The sequence below is a fragment of the Bufo gargarizans genome, chromosome 4 (assembly GCF_014858855.1).
Source record: "Bufo gargarizans isolate SCDJY-AF-19 chromosome 4, ASM1485885v1, whole genome shotgun sequence".
In the NCBI taxonomy this organism is placed as follows: Eukaryota; Metazoa; Chordata; class Amphibia; order Anura; family Bufonidae; genus Bufo; species Bufo gargarizans.
This window is the reverse complement of record NC_058083.1, coordinates 118531490-118556767: the sequence shown is the minus strand read 5'-3', so window position 1 is coordinate 118556767 and position 25278 is coordinate 118531490. Positions and strand designations below refer to the sequence as shown.

General features: G+C 43.8%; 1 protein-coding gene across 1 annotated transcript in view; it reads left to right on the top strand.

Moving 5' to 3' along the window:
- LOC122935883 (putative serine protease K12H4.7) overlaps nucleotides 1-25278 on the top strand; it is a 101880-nt gene that overhangs the window by 36113 nt on the left and 40489 nt on the right. Inside the window, exons 2-3 of the mRNA XM_044291803.1 lie at nucleotides 6002-6183; nucleotides 12123-12355. Of these exons, the coding sequence (XP_044147738.1) occupies nucleotides 6002-6183; nucleotides 12123-12355 (415 nt within the window). The remainder of the gene's footprint in view (nucleotides 1-6001; nucleotides 6184-12122; nucleotides 12356-25278) is intronic.

Below are 25278 nucleotides of genomic sequence, written 5' to 3'. Positions count from 1 at the left end.
GCAAACAAAAATTTTTATGTCCGCACACCATTACACATGCAAACAAAAGAACTAGGAATTATTCTGGATTAAAGTTGTACTATACCTACTGTACATAAAAAAAAAATGGAATCTCTTTGTGCACATTTTTGATCAAACGTGTGTAGGCCCGATCAAAGAGAGCAGGTTTGCAGTAACTGATGGGAGACTGATTACACTGTAGGGATTCGCTCTGGTAGACAGGTTATGCGGACGCAGTACAGGGGCAAATTACCAGTTCTTAAATCAAACGTCCATGTTTATTCGCAGATAAGGCAAAAACAAAACGTCACTTTGCAGTCTTGGTGTTAGTTCGCGCACAATGGAAAGTCCACATAGCAAAAATGATCATGTTGGCAGGTCCATCTCCAGCAGGCTTTTAGGGGGCCTGTTTCTCCTAAACACGGGTCTCAGCCCTCCAGCACGGCACATGCCTCAGATCCCAGCACACACCTTGCTGCTGAGGCCAGCTTTTAAGGACAGCTAGGTGCTGTCAAAACTCGGACTGGCACTTAAAATCCAGTCCGGTGTTTGACCCCACCTGGCTGCAAATCAGCCCAGCAGGACCTGTCAGGAGCTTCCATTGCAGATTGCATCGGGACAAGGTGGTGCAGCATGCTGTGTCATCTTGTCCTATTTTTTTTTTTTTTTTTTTTTTTTGCAATTGCTAAAAAAAATTAAAGTACAAAGTTGTACTTATGCTTTTTTGCCAAACAAAAACACCTATACAATGTACTGGCGACTATATAGAGATGTATCTGTAGATACTTTTGTTTTCATTACCTGTAAGCCATAATCGTCAACATTAAAAGAAATAAAGCGGGGATCATCAACCTTCGGCACTCCAGCTGCTGTGAAACTACAACTCCCAGCATGTATGTTTCCTTGGCTGTTCTTGTAATTCCTATAGAATTGAAAGGAGCATTCTAGGAGTTTTAGTTTCAGAACAGCTGGAGGTTGCTGATCCTTAAAGTAAAAGCTTGGAATAGATCACTCTGTGTGTAATTAATCTAAATGAGTTTCGCTTTTTGAATTGAATTCCTGAAATAAACTAACTTTTCGATGATATTCTAATTTATTGAGATGCACCTGTATATGAAGTCAGAGCAGAAATCCCAGCACTTCCATGAGGGGGCTAGTGACACTTTTTAAAGGGGATGTACCTGGACATAACCTCATCTTCACTTAGCATCTATGAGTGGAGCATCAGAGGATTTCTTGCGTTGCGCAGGGCAAGGTCTGTTTTGTTTACATCCTCCATATTCTAGGCGGAGGCTCATGCCTAGCAGTGATCCCAGTGACGTCACTGGCACAAATGGGCAGTCTATAGCGCTGACTTAGGGCAGAACGATAGACCTCCCATTTGTGCTAGTGACGTTACCGGGGTCACTGCTAGGTGGAAGTGTCCACCTAGCATAAATGTAAGTGATTTCCAGCCACCGGTATTGGTAAAATCCATTAAATTTTTTTTTTTTTCTCCATTTTATAAAAGCAGTTACAAAAGATAAATACAAAACAGGTCTCACATCTCTGATGCGTTTCGGGTACACACTTAAAGCACCCTTAGTCATAGTCACTAGATGACTACACCAGTCAGGGGGAGAGAAAGGGGAGAGAGGACACGCCCGATGGGTGTGATTGGCACAGAGGAATGCTAGCCACTTCCAAATTAACTCCTTGACCACCATAGAAAAACTAGACTGTGTGTGTGTGTGTGTGTGTGTGTGAACAGGACCCTAAAACGACATTGCCAAATGAACACAAAATTTTAATTACATAAAATTTTAAAACTTTGTGCGCTGTCACAATACACATGACAATCTTCAAACATAAATTAATAATGTAAGATTTGATCTCGTTTTCTATTCAATCTATGGGGGACACATGATTTAAGATTGAATGAATATCCAAAAAGCCTCACGATTAAAAAGTTTTGTCTGTAGATCTCCACCCCTCTCATATAATCTTACTTTTTCAATACCCTGTACCATAATGTGACTCGCATCCCCTCCATGATGGTATAAGACATGATGGAAGACTGCTGAGATATGGCGGAATGTGTGTGGTTTTTATTGTCATCTCTGATTGCATCCGACAAATGGCGTCTAATCCTAATTTTTAAGGGGCCAGATGTACACCCTACATATTGGAGTCGGCAAGTTTTGCAGGTAATCGGGTAAACTACACCATATGTGTTACAGTTGATGTATTGTTTATTCATGTATGTTCGGTTCTCTGTGCAAGAAGTAAAGTCTTTTGATACGTGAACCACAGCAGCAGGTGCAGAAATTGTGGCCACATTCATATATACCTTTTTATGTTTATGCATCTTATTAGTCGCATAGTACAATAGGGCTGGAGGGGTAAAAAAAATGTAACTCTCCTTAATCCACTTGTTCGCGCAACCCGGCTTCTCTTCAGTCTTCTCCTTTGAGGAATAGGACCTTTTGTTAACGTCACTGCACTCATCACATGGTCCATCACATGATCTTTTTTACCATGGTGATGGATCATGTGACGGACCATGCGATGAGCGTAGTGATGTCACCACAGGTCCTTTTCCTCCTGCACAGCAAAGATGAAGACAGAAGAGAAGCCGGGATGCGCGAACAAGTGGATTAAGGTGAGTTAAATAATTTTTTATATTTTTTTTTTTAACTCCTCCAGCCCTATTGTACTATGCATTCTGTATTAAGAATGCCATGGTTTTCCCTTATAACCATGTTATAAGGGAAAATAATAATGATCAGGTCCCCATCTTGATCATCTCCTGGCAACCGTGAGTGAAAATCGCACCGCATCCGCACTTGCTTGTGATTTTCACGCAGCCCCATTCACTTCCTCTATGGGGCCTGCGTTGAGTGGAAAACGCACAAAGAGCATGCTGCGATTTTCACGCAATGCACAAGTGATACGTGAAAATCGCAGCTCATCTGCACAGCCCCATAGAAATGAATGGGTCCGGATTCAGTGCAGGGTGCATCGCGTTCACCTCACGCATTGCAACACTCGCCCGTGTGAAAGGGGCCTAAGGGTGCTACAAGCGTGTACCCGAAACGTGTCAGATGTGAGGCCTGTTTTGTATTTATCTTTTGTAACTGCTTTTAATGGAGACAAAATAAAATTTAATGGATTTTACCAATACCGGTGGCTGGAAATCACTTACATTTATCACTGTGGGAGTGCAGTCCTGCACAATCCGTGCCCCGGAGGTCCGAGCAGAAGCTGGCGTTCGTTATTATACTGTCCACCTAGCATACTCATGTGAAGCCCGGTGCGTCACCGCTAGTAAAGAAAGCTCTTGCCCTTTGAGATGCAGCACAAGGCAAGGGGGAGCATCGGAGCAAGAAATGCTCAGATGCTCCACTCCACATGCTAATTGAGTGAAGAGGCTATGTCTAGGTTCAGCTCTGAACATGGACAACCCCTTTAAGTAATACAGGTCAGTCATATAACAGTTCAAGTTAGGTGGAGTGACAACAGCAACAAATGATAACCTATAGCAACAAGGTTAACTGTAAAAGATATGCAGGGGCATACATAGAAATCGTTGGGCCAAATGCCCCATTCCTTGCTCCTCCCTTGTCTCGCTTCATGCAATGGTATTTCGTCTGGCAAAATGCCAGTATTTAAACTGGAATCCCACAGACCCTATTATAGTGAATGGAATCCAGCGGCGTTCAGCAAATACCGGTATACTGTTACATGCTGAAATAGAATACCGGATTCTGTTTGCAAGTGTGCACCTAGCCTTACCCAATGAACTGTGCCTGCTGCTACTTTTCATATAGTGTGCCATCCATGCCTATCCTTGTCTATTCTTGTCTGTTTTGCTGGCATGTTTTGATCTTTTTTGCGGGGCTACGAACAGATATCAAATTTTTTATTTTTTTTTGCGGACCTGTTGAAGTCAATGGGTTCTCTTCCTATCCACGAAAAATGAAGATTGGATGTGGACCAAAAAATACGGTGGTGTGAATGGGGCCTTTAGTATTTATCTTTGTCTATGGCTGTGTGCTATGTAGAGTTTCCGGTCACTATGGCCAGTCAGATCTCCACAGGCAGCACTGAACTGGAAATGAGTCACTGTGCTCTGGACTGGTGTCTGGTGATGCTCACTTCTGTTCGTCTGCAATCCAGTGCCCAGCAGACAGATGGCACTCTTTTAGGCTACAGGTGGGTATAGTGACTGTGGGCAAAGACATGAACTGTGTAAGGGGGAGAGGGGCCCGTCCGAACTGAGCACAAGGGAAGCTCTTCTGAAGCAGTGAGTGTGGGACCAGAAGACAGGGCCTGAGTCCCAGGTAGTGACTCATGATGGAAGCAGAGCAGCCATTTTATTTAGTGTTATTAGGGGGTGGCACCTTCTGTCCATGGCCAGGCCCCATAGGGTGTGGTCTGCCTCTATTGGAGGTACGCCTGATATGGTTTCTATGTATGAGGGGCTACTTTTGGTTTCCACCCTCTTACATCAACTAAATACAAATATAATGAGAAGGATCAAGAGATGGAAATGGTTTTAGTAGTCCAGTGAAGTTTATAATGCAAATAAATAGGACAAACCCTTGTTCTGTTGGGCAGGGTGGTTGGCCTCCTTCTCTGGTGGGCTCAAGGTAGTCTAGTCTGGCCCTGCATGTGGATGACTACTTGCTCGAAACAAGCACCTAAGTGGAGAAACAGGTATTTAGTAGTAGCTTCTGACAGCAGAAATATAAATGGTGCACCTCCTATAAAAGCAGAACACGGCAGAGGCTTACAATTCTGGCGCAAGGGAAACTGGTTTAGTTGCCCATAGCAACTAAACCAGTTGCTATGGGCAACCATAGCTCCTCTGGAAAATGAGAGGTGGAATCTGGTTGCTATGGGCAAGGAAGCCAGTTCTACTTTGCACCAGTTTTGAGAAATCTCCCTCACTAAGTTTCAGGCTGGGGTATAGTGTCGCCAAACCAAAGATCACTGTGCAGCCATTGGACTGAATGGTTTCTTAGTGTGACTCCAAGTTGTTGTCGTCATCCCAGAACTGCAAAAACCCCACCAGTGTTGACATTTTTGGCTATTCTGGGATGACTGCAACCTGCGTGTCATGCTACGACCCCATTGAGTTTAATGGTTGCATTGCTACGCCGCGATCTTTGGTTGTACAATGGATGTTGTGGCCAAGATAGCTGTTTATGCGCAGCCTAAACCCCCCCCCCCCATCTATTCAACCTCTCAAACCTTTTCATGGTGGCCAGTGCAGCACAACTCTTCCTCAAGCAGCCCTAAGGCCCCAATACAAGGTTATTGGCCCCAGCAGAATAAAGCAGCAAACTGTGAAGGGATGGTGCAAACGTGATTGCACGTAGCACATGATTTTAGTTCTGAAACAAAAAAATTAATCTAAACTTAACCTGATTTAATTATTTCCTAGAGGAAATATGAGAACCTCCAAAGGTTAGGTTGCCTAGGCTCAAAAAGATGCTGGACATACAGTACATAACCATTTGACACCAATTTCATTGAGCTTAGACGGAAGCAAAAAGTCATATTGTAGGTGGAAGGAATTATACAGTGTAATTCTCCAACTGACCACCAGGTGTCAACCAAAACCTGGAAAAAAACTTTTAGCCATTTGCAGTCCTACACTATTTCATAGGCAAGCAAGGGTGGTAGGGCTGGGGTCATATATTGCGATAATATAATCTGTAATGAAATAATTATCTTGCCTATTACTTTAGCAGCCATTAGATTGTATGATAACCTTTTTTTTATTAAAGAGATTTGTTAGAAGTAAGCTTTAAAAATGTGGATTATACTTTTAGAAGGTAAGCAGAAAATAGTGCGCCAATAAAACATGTTACTCTGGGCATTTTTGTGTTAAACAGGTGGAATTGTCACTTTTTAAAACCAGTTGGCTGTTCCAGTGATTATTTAAGTGTTCAATAGTAATGTGGTTTATCTATTCAATTACTTTGTGTTGATCAGATTGTATTTTCTTCTCCAGAGATATTTTCTGAATGACTCCTTCAGCCATAGTGATGGACCCGTGTTCCTGATGATTGGAGGAGAAGGTGCCGCTAATCCAGGATGGATGACGCAGGGCACTTGGATAACGTATGCAGAGAAGATGGGTGCCATTTGTCTACTATTGGAGCATAGGTTCTACGGCAAAAGTCACCCAACGAAGTATGACTAATAATGACCTGTATTGCCTTGTAAAATGTTATTACACTAGATTTGGCTGTTGGTTAACCCTGAGGGTATGGCTACACATTCTGTATTTTTATGCAGGAGAAAATCAGGAGTGCGCCACAATAGGAGAGAAAGTATTAGCACCAGGCCATTATAGCAAATCTGACCAGTGTCACTTTATGTGTGAATTTATTTTTTCGCCACATGTTGTACTTCATGACACTGGTAAAATGGAGTCCAAAAATTTTTTATTTATAAAAAAAAAAAAATTTACCAAAGATTTAGAAAAATTTCCAAGTTTCAATTTCTCTACTTCTATAATACCTAGTAATACCTCCAAAAATAGTTATTAATTTACATTCCATATATGTCTACTTCATGTGTGGATCTTTTTGAGAATGCCATTTTATTTTATGGGGATGTTACAAGGCTTAGAAGTTTAGAAGCAAATCTTGAAATTTTCCAAAACCCACTTTTTAAGGACCAGTTCAGGTCTAAAGTCACTTTGTGAGGCTTACATAATAGAAACCACCCACCCAAAATATCCGCCACAACCCAGAACAAAAATGGCTTGTCTGTCACCTTACATCACAAAAAGTGTAATGGCAAGCAGACAGACAACCCATTTTTTTTGTCACCTTGCATCACAAAAAAGTTAATAGCAAGCCATTATAAAGTGATATTCACCCCAAAATAGTGCCAATAAAACCATACTCTCATACTAAAATGTTTTGCTTTTTTTTTTTTTTTTTTTTTAAGGATTTAATAGTGTAAAACCTAAATTAATTTTAAAAAGTAGACATATTGGGTATTTCTGCGTTCGTAAGAATCTGCTCTATAAAAATAACACATGACCTAACCCTTTAGATGAACACCGTCCAAAAAAAAAATAATAAAAGTGTAAAAAGCCCCTTTTTTTTTTTTTTTTTTTTTTTTTTTTTTTTTTTTGTCCTGGGCGATTTGTTGGTGGCTAAATAGAATTAAAATTGAGGAAGGGGATTATCAATTTAGTACTCCATGGAAGTGTGGTACTCCCTGAAGCAACCGTCAATGCAGAGGCCCGGATGATCGGGGCACGTGTCCCTCTCCTGTGACACACTCTGCACTTTTTTGGGGTCCATCCCTTCTTTCCAGTATGGGGGACCACACCTGTAATGTGTTGGCCAGGGATGATCCAGGCGCCTCCAGTTCTTAAGGTACTTCGGCCTGGTCTTTCCCAGTCCGAAAAGATCAGGGCTTTGAGGACTGCCTCATAGAACTGGAGGAATTTTGCTGTGTTGCCAGCGCTCCGGGACAGCACAAAAGAGTTGTACAAGGCAACCTGTACCAAGTAGATCGCAACTTTTTGGTACCATGCCTGGGTTTTGCGCATGGCGTTGTATGGCTTGAGGACTTAATCAGAGAGCTCAACTCCTCCGATATACAGATTTAAAGTCTACTATACAATCTGGCTTGAGGACCGTTGCTGCGGTACCTCGCACAGGGATGGGGGTGATGCCGTTACCGTGAATTGTGGACAGTACAAGGACATCTCTCTTGTCCTTATATCTGACTAGCAACAGGTTTCCACTGGTAAGGGCACTGGTCTCGCCCCTGGGGATAGGTACCTGGAGGGGGTGGGTAGGGAGGCCGCGTTGATTTTTCCGCACGGTCCCACAAGCGGATGTGGATCTGGCGGCGAAAGACTGGAACAAGGGGATACTAGTATAAAACTTATCAGCGTACAGGTGGTAACCCTTATCTAGCAGTGGGTGCATAAGGTCCCACACAAGTTTCCTGCTAACACCCAGAGTGGGGGGACATTCTGGGGGTTGAATACGGGAATCTCGCCCCTCGTACACATGAAACTTGTAAGTGTGCCCTGAGGTACTCTCTCAAAGTTTGTACAGCTTCACGCCATACCTCGCCCGCTTAGAGGGAACATACTGGCGGAAAATGAGTCTCCCCTTGAAAGCAATGAGAGACTCATCAACAGCGACCTCCCTTCCAGGTACATAGGCCTCCAAAAATTTGAAGTGATCGATGACCTGCCTGATTTTGTACAGGTGGTCATAGGCAGGATATGCATAATGCAGGCATTTCCGAATGGCCTCAAAACGGAAACGTGTCATGGCCATACAGTAGAGTGGGGTCTGGTAGAGGACGTCCCCACTCCAGTACTGCCTGACTGGGTTTTTTGACTAGGCCCATGTGCAGCACGAGGCTCCAAAACTTCCTCATCTTGGCTGCCCTAGCCGGAGTCCAGCCACTGGACCTAGCCAAAAAGGAGCCCGGGTGTTCAGCAATGAACTGTTGGGCGAAAAAGTTTGTTTGCTCCACCATCAGATTCACAAAGTGGTCACTGAAAAAAATAAATGAAATAGTCATATTCAGTGAAGCCCACTGTGGGAATCTGGATTCCTGATTGGCCAACAAAATCAGGAATCACTGGTTCAAAATCCTCTGGGGTACACCATGCAAGTTCACCGGTAGGGGGCTCAGGTGGACTTATCTGGTGGGCCGGAAAGCTAGTACGAGCCATAGAGCTGCTCGTACTAGTGTGGGCCACAGGGTCCCTGGCATGGGGGTCCCCTTGCTCCGCCGCCTTGGGGGCTCATCATCACAAGATGATGATGAGGAGGACGTGGATGACAAGAGGAGAGTCGGAGGCAAGCAGGGTGTATGCCTCTTTGGCTGAGAACATCTGGCGGGCCATAGGGGAGTGTGTGTGGAAAACTTTATTTGGTGTGAGTGGGGGCACGGGTGTTCGCGTACTTACCCTAAACCTAACAGAAAAAAATAAAACTAAATTAAAAAAAAGCCCCCAAAAATGTGAAAAAAAAATTAGAACTCACTGATCAGCGGTGGGGTGGGCGATGCGCTAACAGTGGCCGGACTCTAAGAGTGCCGGCCACAGTCAGCGCACACACACAAAAAAAAGTGCCTGCGCCTCTAAACTCTCCCTGCCTAATCTAAGCTGTCCCTAGGTACCTGTGGGGGGTGCTGTGCACAGATGAGGGGTTCTGGGGGTGCTGGGCTCCACGAGGCTCCTCTCTCCATGCTCCAGGACGCAGTGTGGAGGAGGAGGCAGAGCTGGGGGAAGTCAACCACCCGTGCAGCCAATCGTAAGCGATCCAGAGTCTCAGGATCTAAGGATGGTGATTTTGTGGTGTATTATCACACCACTGATCACCATCCTATTCCGGGTTATCGGGTCACCAGAGACCCGAATAACACATAAATCCAGCAAACCGCAGGTCTGAATTGACCTGCGGTTTGCCGCGATCACCAATACGGGGGGGGGAGTGCCTGCTAAATGATTTCACCGCGGTGATTGGAAATACACATAAACTGAGGGTATGGCAAAGTAACAAAGCAGGAAATAAATGAATAAAGCTGATTTATTGCTGCGTTTGCAATGAAAATATATGGAGTTAGGGTCAGATGGCATATTTGTGAAGCCATAACATATATGAATTGGTTGAAAAATAAACAGTGACTTTGTATACTCCACCGAGGGGAAACGGTGGCATACTACTCTTTACCACTTATCCAACTACTCTCCTCATAAAATCCCAGAATCAGCAATAACTCTAACATTATCGAAGTTAACTTTTCCACAATATTCCCATCAAGTACATTGTCACAAAATTTTGTTGGAATACACCAAAACACAGACAGGCTGTAAAAACTAACCATGATGCCCCATACAAAGCAGGAAATGCAGCCCCACTCCACCTCCAATTAAATTCAGGACTTGAAAGGCCTCTCACCTGTAAGTTGAGCGGGGCCCATAGCAGTTGCTGTGCCTGCTGCACCAGTTCCTCCCATGATGCTTGATTTATTAAAATATATTCCCTGTTATTGGCTATGATTCTGTGAATTTTTTTTTTTAGGATCAGGGCAACGAAAAGGTTTTATAATCATTGTAGGATTTTACAGTTTTTATTATAGATCTAACCTGCCAGGGACATGTTGAGATAATGAAAACAAAACATATCTTACCTTCCAAAGCCCCCTCCAATCCCACCCCAAACCTCTGTCCTCTTTCCAGGGCTGCTCTGCCGTAATGTATTTTTTTATTTTTTTTTGGGCCGCAGTGGTCACGCCCATACACTGCTGCAGCCAATCCGCTGGCCACAGCAGTGTAAGGTACGAGATAACTGAAGCCAGTGATTGACTACAGTGCTATACAGGACTTCACAGCCGATGCCCCAGCTCTACCCAAGAATGTCAACTTGTATACGATGTTGGCGTTGGCCATTTTCTGTCCAGGACATCTCAAGACTATGTCTGAAAACTAGTGCCCATCCCGATCGGGGCGGGTGCTCTGTGTCTGTTAGGCAGCCAAATCTTAGCCACACAAAGTAGGGCACTATGACAAGGGTACTATAGGAGTATTCCAACCTTTATGCTGCTAACATCAGAAGCACCAGCCACCAACATACTTCGGCCACTGCAGTGAAGGATATATTGTAATTGCACACCAGTTGCTGGTCTATTGTCCAAACGTCTGAGTGGTAAGACAGTATCTTACTACTATTGTTATGACTAGGCAGCATGCTGAGATGTGGATTTAGATTCTGTTGTAATTTGTTTTCTTACTGTCTTTGTTAGTTATTGGCTTTTAAGGTATATTTAGTAAGTTATATTTTATGATTAAGACACCCGGTCCACTAGTGGTATTATTTAAACAGGCTCATGGCAGGTTAGATCTATAATAAAACAACTGACAAACCCTTTAAGAATAATAATCACTATGTCTAGAATGCTAAAAATGATTTGCAATGGAAATTGGTGGCTAGTAGTAGGTCCTGTAATCGTAACATTAGCTTTACTGTCATCTGAACCAGGGGTTTACTGAGAACTTGGTGGCCCTGGAAAAAGACAAAAGTGGCCCTATGTTGTAGGTGTGTCAAAACTGACAGAAGGTGGGGCAACACACGTAGGCGGCATGGCCAACACAAACCACAAGTAGACAGGGACAACAATACTGTAGTACAGCACAAAATGCCACCCAGCAAATCCAAATACCCCAGTGCAGCATAAAATGTTGCCCGATCACCATACTAAAGATGGTGATACACTTGCATTCAGGAGGGCACTTGCGGCCACTTGGTATCCATAAGGCGACATTGGCTGCAGATCCGTATCAAAATATAACATTATGGATACGGTAGTTGGCATGATATGCTCATTGATGGCCTGTGTCACTTTTTTTTAGTTTTGAGTAGAGCGTAATGGGGTAACTTATCAAAGACTGGCCTTTTATGTCAGTCTTTGATATCCTCTGCACCACTAGAAGATGCGCTTAAAGGTTTATTTTTTTAGATTTTAATACTGATGACCTAGCCTCTGTGGGCGGCCTTCACTAGCTAAACCTAGGCCGGGTTGTGACACATTCATTGGTTATGCGGCCTAGGCACAGCTCGGCCCCATAGAAGTGAATGGGTCTGAGCACGATACCAAGCACAGCCGCTATAAAATGGACAGTGCTGTGCTTGGTGAACTGTGAGAAGGCCGCAGTCCTCACAGGGGCGCCAGTACATTTTCGAACAGCTGATCAGTGGGGGTCACGGGTGTCAGACCCCCATCGATCATATACTGATGACCTGTTCAGAGGATGGGTCATCAATTAAAAAAGCTTGGAAAACCATTTGAATTTATGAAAAGGTGCAAGCATCGTTATAAATGAAGCACATACTCTGACAATCTGTGTGCCTAGATTGACATCTACTCCAGCTGGTAGCTAGTAGTAGACTTCATCATCATTTATACCAATGCTCTGCACCTGCTACTCTCCCTATTTTAAAGTGGCGAGGGTGACGTAGAAACGCCCCTTGTTGTTTATTTTTTAACTCCAGTTTTTGGAATACAGGAGAATAGTAAATCACCGTCAATGATATTTCAACTGTGATGTCTTCCATTTGACAGGCTGTTTTTTTCCGCTACAGGGATATGAGTTTGGAGAATTTACGTTACCTGAGCAGTCAGCAAGCCTTGGCAGATCTTGCCCATTTCCAGACTGTAATGACTGACAAACTGGCATTAGGTGACAGGAAATGGATTGTTTTTGGAGGTTCTTATCCTGGGAATCTTGCTGCATGGTATCGGCTAAAGTATCCTCACCTAGCACATGCAGCTGTTGCTAGCAGCGCACCTGTTAATGCTGTCCTCAATTTTTCAGGTAAGGGTGAATAAATAGACCTTTTTTAAATATGTATGTCGTGTAAATGCAGCAGTCACCTACACGGAACGAGCAGCAGACTGTCGGGGAGGAATGCTTCCTACCAGACAATCTGCTGCTGCTTGGCATATGTAAATGCCAGATTTTTGCCTTAACCCGTTGTTAATTGCCAATATGTGTTTGTTTTTTGTGTTTTTTCCTACAGTCACTAACAGGCCTTAGGCTAGGCTGCTGCTGGTTTAGAGGGGTGCTTGTATCTTAGTATGGCAGCTGGGGGCATAATAAATGCCCCCAGGTGTACCTACAGTGTCTGTCAGTACTAACAGTGTATAGTAGACTGTACTAAATAAGTACAGTGTACTATGTGAGCGATCAATATATCACAAGGATCACATATCAAAGTCCCCTTATCAGACTAATGAGTGGTGAAAATAAGCGTTAAAGTTTAATTAAATTAAAAAAAACTTCAAGTTGAAAAAAAAAATTTTTTTATGTAAAAAGTTGCAAACCTAAAACCCTTCCACATATTTAGTATGGTATATTGGCATCAATAATGATCCACACAAAAAAATACTAAAATAGCAAAAATAAATACTCCTTGCAAAACTGTAAAGCAATACATCTTTATTAATATAAATGGCAAATAAAATCGCAAGAGAAAAGTATCTAACAGATCATCTAGCAGCAAGATGCACAAACATTTGGTGCAACTCTAACCCTAACACTGGTCTGGTTTTAAGTTGTCTAAATTTACCATAATATTAAAAAGGTTTTCTGAGATCTTTTTACTGATGAAAAATGGCTGTCTAAGCTGTTCACTGAAAAAAGCTGTCTAGCGACCTGCTCTTGGGGAAGAATCAGGAGGACCCTATACACATTAGATGTTAGTCAGTCCCTCCTAAATTCACAGGCTTGTGACATCGATCTATTGTGTTTTGCCAGCTTGGGGTACCTTCACATGTGGCAGATCTTGTTACTGAAATGTCTTCAACTGAAAATCAGTTCCATCTAAATAAGGCTTGCAAAAATCTGAGAAATTTACACATCAAAATCTGCCTCTTGGGAAGGCACCTGTAAAGGGTTTTTATGGGAGCAGAATATTAGAATATTGATGATCTATCCTCAGGTGGAGGTCCAACTCCTGGGACCACCACCGATCAGCTGTTTGAAGAGGCAGCGGCACTCTGGTGAGTGATATGGCCTCCTCATAGCACAGCACCATACATTGCATAGTGGCTGTGCTTGGGATTGCAACCCAGGTCCATTTACTTCAATGGGACTGAGCTGCACATAGGCCATGTAAAAAATTAACATGACGTCACTGGTCTAGGGAGCGACCACAGTGCACATCAGATTGGGAGTGAGATCTCCACCGTTCAGATATTCTACTCCCAGAAAACCCCTTTAACCTCTTAAGGACACAGGGCGTACAGGTACGCCCTGTGTATTTCCGATCACCGGCGGGCGGTGATCGGAACAGAGTGCCTGCTGAAATAATTCAGCAGGCACTCTGTTACAATGCTGAGGGGGGTGACCCCCCCCCCCCCCCCCGGTATTGGCGATAGCAGCAAACTGCATGTCAGACTACAATCGATTATATGGGAGGAGTTGATTTCTCTGATCAAGTCCTCAAGCCATGCGCAAAACCCGGGCATAGTACAAAAAAGTTGCGGTCTACTTGGTACAGGTTGCCTTGTACAACTCTTTTGTGCTGTCCCGGAGCGCTGGCAACACAGGGAAATTCCTGCAGTTCTATGAGGCAGTCCTCAAGGCCCTGATCTTTTTTGACCGGGAAAGAGCAGGCCGGAGTACCTCGGGAACTGGAGGCGCCCGTATCGTACCTGGCCAACACTTTCCAGTATGAGGGGGACCACACATGGAAAGAAGGAACGGTCCCAAAAAGTGCATAATGTGTCACAGGAGGGGGATACGGAAGGACACCACCACTCAGTGTGACACGTGCCCCGATCATCTGGGCCTCTGCATTGACTGTTGCTTCAGGGAGTACCACACTTCCATGAAGTACTAAATTTATAATTCCCTTCCCCAATTTTAATTCTATTTGGCCACAGACAATCGCCCAGAAAAAAAAAAAAAAATATAGGTCTCAGACTTTGGAGACACTAAAACAAAATTATAATTTTTTTTTTTTGATATTTTGTAAAACTAAAAAAAAAATTAAGTGCGCCTATTAGGTATCACCACGTCCTTAAGAACCTGAACTATAAAAATACCACATGATCTAACCCCTCAGATGAACAGTCCAAAAAAAAATACAAAAAATTGTGCCAAAACAGCTATTTTATTTATTTAATTTTTTGCCAAATTTTTCAATTTTAATCAATTTTTTTTTCCTGTTAACAAAGCAAGGGTTATTAGTCAAACAAAACTCTATATTTATTGCCCTGATTCTGTAGTTTACATATATAGCCAAACGGCAGGGCGCACAAGGAAAGAAGCGCTATATATGGTTTTTGGAAGGCAGATTTTGCTGGACCGTTTTTTTTTACACAATGTCCCATTTGAAGCCCCCCCGATGCACCCCTAGAGTAGAAACTCCACAGAAATTACCCAATTTTGGAAACTACACTCCTCAAGGTATTCAAAACTGATTTTACAAACGGTATTAACCCTTTAGGTGTTCCACAAGAGTTATTGGCAAATGGAGATGAAACTTCAGAATAAATTTTTTTTTTTTAACCTTGCCTCACAAAAATGTAATGGAGCAACCAAAAATCATATGTACCCTAAAAATAGTCCGAAAAAAACTGCCACCTTATCCCGTAGTTTCCAAAATGGGATCACTTTTATGGAGTGTCTACTCTAGGGGTGCATCAGGGGGGCTTTAAATGTGACATGGTGTAAATAAACCAGTCCAGCACAATCTTCCTTCCAGAAACCATATGGTGTTCCTTTCCTTCTGCGCCCTGCTGTATGCCCCTACAGTAGTTTATGACCATATGGGGTGTTTCTATAAATTACAGAATCGGGGCAATAAATATAAAGTTTTGCTTGGCCGTTAACCCTTGCTTTGTTACTGGAAAAAAAAAATTTAAATGGAAAATTTGGCAAAAAATTCTGAAATTTAATCTCCATTTTTCCAATAACTCTTGTTAAACACCTAAAGGTTTAACAAAGTTTGTAAAAGCAGTTTTGAATACCTTGAGGTCGTTTTTTAAAATGGGGTCAATTTTGGGTGGTTTCTATTATGTAAGCCTCACAAAGTGACTTCAGACCTGAACTGGTCCTTTTAAAAAGTGGGTTTTGGAAATGTTCTGAAATTTTTTTAAGATTTGCTTCTAAGCCTTGTAACGTCCCCCAAAAATAAAATTGCATTCCCAAAATTATCCAAACATGAAGTAGACATATGGGCAATGTAAATTAATTATTTTTGGAGGTATTACTATGTATTATAGAAGTAGAGAAATTGAAACTTGGAAAAGTAAAATCGTTTTAAAGTTATTCACACATAAAGGGACACTGGTCAGATTTGCAAAAAATGGCCTAGTCCTTAAGATGAAAAAGAGCCCGATCCTTAAGGGGTTAAGGGCTCATGCACACGATATATGTATTTTGCGGTCCGGAAAAAAATTTATCCGCAAAAAATACGGATTACATCTGTGTGCACTGCGTATTTTGCAGAACAGGACAGCTGGCCCCTAATGGAACAGTACTATCCTTGTCCGTAATACCGACAATAATAGGACATGTTGTTGTATTTTTTATTTTTATTTTTTTTGCTGAACGGAAATGGCATATACACGGAATTATGGACTGCAAACAAAAAAAAAGGACCAGACACGGAAAGAAAATATGTTCGTGTGCCTGAGCCCTAATTCTATGTCTTCAATGTTCAATTTTTAAGTAGTAGCCAGCTAACCAGGAGTCACCACTGCAGACTCGGGGAAACGCCCACCCTTCTCATTCATGATGTGCTAGACCGGTTTCTGCCAAGACAGTGATGGCATCTTTCAGTCTTCATGTCAGTTTATAGTATTACCTGTACTGAATGATTTCTTTAACTTCATTTCTGTGCAAATCATAGGTTGAGCATACCCATTTCCTATAGCACTAGAAGTCTTGGTGTACCCATGCCTTGCTGACTTGTATGGTTGTATTGCTTTAAAGGGGTTGTCCGGGTTCAGAGCTGAACCCGGACATACCCATAATTTCATGCAGTCAGCCCCCATGATGTTGACATCGGAGCATTTCATGCTTCGATGCTCTCGCTTGCCCTGCGGTCTCTTTTATTTACAATAACACACAGCAGTGTGTTCGGTGATGTCACCGGCTCTGATGGGCCTGTTTTAGCGCTGCCCTAGCCGTTTTACAGGCCAGGACAGCCAGTCTCCGCCTGGCAGCCCTATGGAGAGCCGGGTTAGTCACCGGAACTCCAGAAAATGCCTTTGCCCTGCACAATTTAGCGCGGGAGGAGAGCATCGGAGCATGAATTGCTTTGATGCTCAAGTCAGGAGGGCTGCCAGGGTCAAAATGGGGATATGTTCAGCTCTGAACCTGGACAACCTTTTTAACCACCTCCCGACCGCTGTACGCACCGATGCGTCCGGGAGGTGGTTGATTAGTTCCTCCTGGACGCATCGGCGCGTCTTCTCGCGAGACGCGAGATTACGTCACAGCCGGCCCGCGCATGCGCAACGCGGGCCGGCATTTCACTGCAGAGTATTTCGTCAGCAGCCTGCCGGCCACGATCATTGGCTGGCAGGCTGCTGATTTTCAAAAAAACAATCAGCAGCCATTTAACCCCACATATTAGTAAATATGATGGGGTTATATGGCTGCTGTGCTCCTCTGCTCCTTCTTTTGGTCGGTTGGTTCCAGCAGAGGAGCACATCATTACTGTGAGTACCCACTACACCACACTTAGCCCCCAGATCACCCCAATTAACCCTTTGATCACCCCTTTTATCCCCCCTGTCAATCACTAGTGAAAGGAAAAAAGTGATCAGTGCAAACTGTCACTTTTTTTTTTCACTGGTATTGACCGTTAGGTTTCAGTATAGTTTAGGCCCCTTGGTTAGGTAGTTTAGGGATCGGTTAGCGCCCAGCCCACCGCACCGCAGTCCGTTATTCGCTGATTAGCGTATCGCTAATCAGCATTTGTACTTTTATAGTATCTGGAAGTGATCAAAACTGATCACGGTCAGATCTATAATTGTACTAGTGTCACTTTAGTTCGCCCTCCACCCAAAACGCAGTGTTTGCCCGATCAGGCCTGATCGGTCGCCCACACGTGCGTACACCCACGCCCGCCCCACCGCAGTGACAATTGCTGCACATTCACTTTACACGCACTGCGGCGATAAAAAAATCAGTTTTGATATTTTTTAGCAACCGCAGCAGCCTCCGGTACTTCGCTAGCCTCCCATTTGTAAGACAGGCTTGCTTTTTTTTTCTTGGGTAGTTTCAGGGAATACCCCGAAATTTAGTTGCCCACATGTCTAACAGGGGGTATTCTTCTGAAGAGGCCTACAGGCTTCTGACCCAGTCGGATGAGGAGTGGGAACCCTCATCTGATGAATCCAGTGGGTCAGAATACGAACCTGTAGAAAGCAGTGGCTCTCTGACCCAAAGTTCGGACGAGGAGGCTGAGGTCCCTGATAGCACCAGGCGTACCCGGCCCCGTGTCGCTAGACCGCAGGTTGCGCAGGATCCGCTTCAAGAGCAGCAGAGTGGGGCTGGTGCTGTCGGATTACGTGGTGAGGCATACACCAGCAGCCCAGCCCTTCCTGGACCTAGTACCAGCACTGCCGTACAACCTGGTGAAGTAGCGAGCACCAGAAGGGCAGTTGAAGCTGGTACGGTGGCACGTGCAGTAGTGACCCCGTCGCAGCCACCGCAAAGACGTGCCCGTAGAGCCCCTAGAATCCCAGAGGTGCTGGCAAACCCTGATTGGCAGTCCCCAACTTCAGCCGCACCCGTAGTTTTCCCTTTCACCGCCCAGTCTGGAGTTCGGGTTGAGACAGCTCAGATCGATTCGGCCCTGGGATTTTTTGAGCTGTTCTTGACTGCGGAGCTTTTAGACTTAGTCATGGCAGAGACAAACAGGTATGCCACACAATTTATCACCGCTAACCCGGAAAGCTTTTATGCCCAGCCTTTCCGGTGGAAACCAGTCCAAGTTTCCGAATTTAAAACTTTTCTGGGCCTCCTCCTCAACATGGGCCTGACAAAAAAGCATGAATTGCGGTCATATTGGTCCACGAACCCGATTCATCACATGCCCATGTTCTCTGCTGCTATGTCCAGGACACGATTTGAGGTCATCCTGCGTTTCCTGCACTTTAGTGACAACACCGCCTCCCGTCCCAGGGGCCACCCTGCTTTTGACCGGCTCCACAAAATTCGGCCCCTCATAGACCATTTCAACCAGAAATTTGCAGATTTGTATACCCCTGAGCAAAACATCTGCATAGACGAGTCCCTGATACATTTTACCGGGCGCCTTGGCTTCAAACAATACATCCCAAGCAAGCGCGCCCGGTATGGGGTCAAATTGTATAAGCTCTGTGAAAGGGCCACAGGCTATACCCACAAATTTCTGGTCTATGAGGGAAAAGATCAGACCCTGGAGCCGGTCGGTTGCCCTGACTACCTGGGGAGCAGTGGGAAGACAGTTTGGGACTTGGTGTCACCCTTATTCGGCAAGGGGTACCATCTTTATGTGGACAATTTCTACACAAGTGTGGCCCTCTTTAGGCATTTGTTTCTAGAACGGATTGGCGCCTGTGGTACCGCGCGAACTAGTCGCGCGGGCTTCCCCCAACGGCTCGTTAGCACCCGTCTTGCAAGGGGGCAGAGGGCCGCACTGTGTAACGAAGAACTGCTCGCGGTGAAATGGAGAGACAAGCGTGACGTTTACATGCTCTCCTCCATTCACGCAGACACGACAATACAAATTGAGCGAGCAACCCGTGTCATTGAAAAGCCCCTCTCAGTCCACGACTATAACCTCCACATGGGAGGGGTCGACTTCAATGACCAGATGTTGGCTCCGTATTTAGTTTCCCGACGCACCAGACGCTGGTATAAGAAGGTGTCTGTATATTTAATTCAATTGGCTCTGTACAATAGTTTTGTTCTCTACAGTAAGGCTGGGAGAACTGGATCCTTCCTCAAATTTCAGGAAGAGATCATCGCGAACCTCCTGTATCCAGGAGGTTCCGTGGCCCCATCCACCAGTGTAGTTAGCCGTCTACACGAGCGACACTTCCCCAGTGTCGTTGCTGGTACCTCAAACCGACCGCCACCCCGAAAAAAAGGTTGTGTCTGTAGCAGGAGTGGAATAAGGCGTGACACCCGCTATTTCTGTCCTGACTGTCCCGACCACCCTGCCCTATGCTTAGGGGAGTGTTTCCGAAAGTACCACACACAGGTACACCTAGCATAGGGATCACATCTCACCAGGATAGGCACACAGGGCTATTAGGGCCCATTCACTCACAGCTGCTGCAAACGTCTCCTTTCACATGGGACAAAGTGCATAACGCACTTCGCCACATCTTTGGGCGATTTGCGCTTTGCACATTGACCCATGGGGAAGGAGAGGTTTGTTCTATAAAGGTAAAAAACCAAAAAAAAAAACAAAAAAAAAAAAACCCGGTAAGCAAACAGGTTAATGTTTAGTTCCAAAAGTTAAAGTTACATGTTCTGTTCCAAAGTTAATAAAATTATTGCGTTGTGGCCTGGTTTTTTCTTTTTTTTTTGTCTTTTTACCTTCCAGGTGGACCAACCGATCTACTAGCTGCAGCACCAATGTGCATTCTGACAGAAGCATTGCGCTGCTGTCAGATTACACGCAAGTCGGTGTATGCGGCGCTGCAAGACGGGATTTTCTCCTCTGCAGTGACAGATACGTTTGCCGAGGCATACGAGCTGAGGAGGAGGCGGCGTTCCTATGCTTTGGCAAGCACTTTGTATGTATGTATGTATGTATGTGTGTGTGTATATATATATATATATATATATATATATATATATATATATATATATATATATATATATATATATATATATATATATATATATATATATATATATATATATATATATATATATATATATATATATCACAGAAAAAACTGCGGCACTCCTTAAAGTAGAAAAATGTGCAATTTATTCACACATGTCAGCAGAGACAACGTTTCGGTTCTCTCTCAGAACCTTTTTCAAGTCAAGTGAACATAAAAAGTGCATATGTGCATATATAAATACCTCATCACTTGGTGCCTAATTGATTCAACAACCAATGCAATAGCAGTGCACTCCCCTTGGGGGTAAGCTACAATTCATGTGGTCAATTCCTAAAGTTAACATGGATACCAATCTATCCTAAATACATGTAGGTGAAGTTTTAAAAAAATATATATTTCATTGAAATCCTCATAATTGCGTACAGGTGCATATAGTAAAGTGAACAGTGCAATTAAAATCATGACTGTAATACCTTCTCAGAGCAAGTTATGGAGAGAAATATCGGGAAAAGCGTCTTCACTTGTATGGAGGCTCGCGCCACTGTTCCGCGTCTGCTACTCCCCACTGCGCATGTGTCAATCCTTCTTCCCTCGTGACGCCGTACATAACCACCCTGCGTCACATCTAGGCGGAGTCCCACATGATGACGCTCGATCGGCCGCCCCAGCACCATCCCCGCACGCGCTGCGTGCGACAATAGGCTGCGTCAGTCGCACCGAGCCACATCACTGGTCTATAACCGCCATCTTAAATCAGGGCATTCATCTGGGCAAAATATTACAACTCTGTTTTCCCATAGTTCTTCTCCAAACTTATAATCCGCTATAGGCAACAGTCAACATAACATTTTAAACAATGCCTACAGACAATTAAGCCACATGTTTAACATTAACATGACCATAGCTTCTATTAATTCACTATATACAGTATGCGATACACATCAAATCACAGGACTGTGAACTTGAGATTAACTGACCATTTCTCCCGTTACCCTAAATTCAACGTTTAGCCCTTTTGGTTTCAAAGTATCTAGTCGAAAAATCCACCTGAGCTCAATTTTCTTTAATATATTTAATCGATCCCCTCCTCTCACCAAAGGTTTAACGTGGTCAATGACCATAAATCTCAAGTCACTCTCCTTGTGATTTTTTTCTACAAAATGTTTCGATACAGGCAAATCAGTTCTTTTACTCCTGATGGACTGTCTATGGTTATTCAACCTGGTCTTTAAATCACATGTCGTTTCACCGACATATAGCCTTTTGCAAGGACACCACAGTACATATATCACCCATGACGAATCACAGGTGAGATAATGCCTTATGTTAAAGATCTCTCCCGTGTCTGGATGTGTAAACCCTGATCCTTTCACCATCAGTTTACAGTTCACACATCCAAGACACGGGAAGGAGCCCGTGCGCCTTGTCTTCAAAAACGTCTGTCTTAATTGTCCCTTTTCAGGTACTCTGGAGTGTACAACCTTGTCCCTAATGTTCCCTGCTCTTTTGTATGCCATCATAGGCGGATTCTTAAAGGCTGCAATATTCGGGTGTCCACTACTCAGTAGCCCCCAATGGCGCCTCACTATATTTTCAGCTTAAAGCAACAGTATCTATTAATGAAACAGAGGTGTTCTTGGAGAAACAACGGTCTTTTTTGGAAAAAATGCGAAAAGATCTTGAGGAAGTTAAAAGGTCTAAGTGGCATAGAGACCAAAATGATTATATGTCTGGGCAAGTCTATATTTGGGAACAACCTTGGCATACGGATCGGGGTCCGCAGCCAAAAAAGATGCCAAAACGGAACAAAGATACAAATAAATGGGCGAGAAACAACGATGCAAATGATGATTTCAATTCTAGCCAGCCTGGAACTTTTTTAGGCCCACGTGTCGCTACGGGAGACGCCCCACAAGAAGGGGAGGTGTCCGACACAGGAGATCTGGGAAAAACCAGGGCACAGAGATTAATGAGGACCAACAACTCCAGACAGATGAATATAACAAAGAAGAAGTAGAGTCGAATGTGGTGATAAACATTTCATCTTATTCATTGACTGATTATGAATTGAAAGTTCTGAACAAAGGACTATCATTCTGTCCACAGGCTAAACCCTGATTGGTTCCAGTTGGAACTGGACTTGAACCGCCTCTTCAGGAATTTAAAACTGAGGGTGTGGTTCGACTCCAGTTCCCCTGGTGCCATGAACACTAATGAGACTGATTATTCTGATGATCAATTGACGTTACAACAGTTTGGTTTGCATTTAAAAAGTGATTTTTTTCCTCTTGTTAATTCGCATGCCCTAGAGTGCTTTATAGAGGCGGTCAAAAGAGATGTTGCCATATTAAGAAAAAGAACCCAAGGTGAAATTTTCACTAAACCAAATATCACGGCACAGGAAATGTCTGCGCTTGAGAGTTTGTCCAGTAACCCCGATCTCACCATCAAGTCTGCGGACAAGGGTGGTGGGATCGTGGTTATGGACACCTCTCGGTATATACAGGAAATACACAGGCAATTGTGTGAACCTGGTGTCTATGAACCATTGGTCAGGGACCCCAGATTCGATATTGCCAGGAAAATTGATGCACATTTAACAGCCGCAGTACAGGATGGGACCATTGATAAACAACTTAAAGAGTTTTTGGTGGTGAAGTCTCCGGTTACACCCACTATATATGTATTACCAAAGATACATAAAAGGTTGGTCGACCCTCCAGGACGGCCAATAATTTCGGGCAGGAATTCGATTCTGTCGAACATAAATGTTTTTTTGGACAAAATACTTAGGGAGTACGCTATGGGTGCTAAATCATACATTAGGGACACCGGAGACTTCATCACCAAGATTAAAGGAACGAGGGTTCCGAAAGGGGCGATTTTGGCATCTTTTGACATAGTGTCATTATACACGTCTATTAATCATGAAAAGGGACTGTCGGCTGTGGCTGAGATGTTACAACATTCGGATTATTCCGCCCCAGCACGACAGTTTGTATTGACACTGATGGAGCTGTCTTTGAGGAACAATTACTTTGAGTTCCAGGGACAGTTTTATTTGCAAACGATGGGCGCGGCGATGGGGTCCAACGCCGCGCCCACCTATGCAAATATTTTTGTGCGGTCATTTGAGGAACGTCTCGTCTATGTATCTCCCCACTTCAACCAAGTTTTGACGTGGTGGAGGTACATAGATGACATTTTCCTCATTTGGGGTGGCACCATGGATCAGCTGATGGATTTTCACGTATTTTTGAACTCTCTAGATAGGGAGATCCAATTTACGTTAACGGCATCGGCTGACCGGGTGCAGTACCTAGATACACAGGTATATATTGAGGATGATCAGCTGCATATGGATTTGAATATTAAATCCACGGATAAGAATACATTATTGCATTTTACAAGTGGTCACCCACGGAGAATGGTGGACTCTCTACCGTTCAGTCAGTTACTCCGGGTACGGAGAATAGTTGATAAGGAAGAGAACATGAATTTGGCAATGAATAAGATGGAACAAGCCTTTGTTGATAGGGGTTACCCTAGAAGGTTAGTGAAAAAACATGCGGACAGAGCTAGAGAAACTTCAAGAGAGGAGCTGTTGGCCCCCAAACAAAGACAGGCGAATGATAGATTGCCGTTTATATCATCATATAATGAGTTGAGCCCTAATATTGAAAATATAGTGAGGCGCCATTGGGGGCTACTGAGTAGTGGACACCCGAATATTGCAGCCTTTAAGAATCCGCCTATGATGGCATACAAAAGAGCAGGGAACATTAGGGACAAGGTTGTACACTCCAGAGTACCTGAAAAGGGACAATTAAGACAGACATTTTCTGAAGACAAGGCGCACGGGCTCCTTCCCGTGTCTTGGATGTGTGAACTGTAAACTGATGGTGAAAGGATCAGGGTTTACACATCCAGACACGGGAGAGATCTTTAACATAAGGCATTATCTCACCTGTGATTCGTCATGGGTGATATATGTACTGTGGTGTCCTTGCAAAAGGCTATATGTCGGTGAAACGACATGTGATTTAAAGACCAGGTTGAATAACCATAGACAGTCCATCAGGAGTAAAAGAACTGATTTGCCTGTATCGAAACATTTTGTAGAAAAAAATCACAAGGAGAGTGACTTGAGATTTATGGTCATTGACCACGTTAAACCTTTGGTGAGAGGAGGGGATCGATTAAATATATTAAAGAAAATTGAGCTCAGGTGGATTTTTCGACTAGATACTTTGAAACCAAAAGGGCTAAACGTTGAATTTAGGGTAACGGGAGAAATGGTCAGTTAATCTCAAGTTCACAGTCCTGTGATTTGATGTGTATCGCATACTGTATATAGTGAATTAATAGAAGCTATGGTCATGTTAATGTTAAACATGTGGCTTAATTGTCTGTAGGCATTGTTTAAAATGTTATGTTGACTGTTGCCTATAGCGGATTATAAGTTTGGAGAAGAACTATGGGAAAACAGAGTTGTAATATTTTGCCCAGATGAATGCCCTGATTTAAGATGGCGGTTATAGACCAGTGATGTGGCTCGGTGCGACTGACGCAGCCTATTGTCGCACGCAGCGCGTGCGGGGATGGTGCTGGGGCGGCCGATCGAGCGTCATCATGTGGGACTCCGCCTAGATGTGACGCAGGGTGGTTATGTACGGCGTCACGAGGGAAGAAGGATTGACACATGCGCAGTGGGGAGTAGCAGACGCGGAACAGTGGCGCGAGCCTCCATACAAGTGAAGACGCTTTTCCCGATATTTCTCTCCATAACTTGCTCTGAGAAGGTATTACAGTCATGATTTTAATTGCACTGTTCACTTTACTATATGCACCTGTACGCAATTATGAGGATTTCAATGAAATATATATTTTTTTAAAACTTCACCTACATGTATTTAGGATAGATTGGTATCC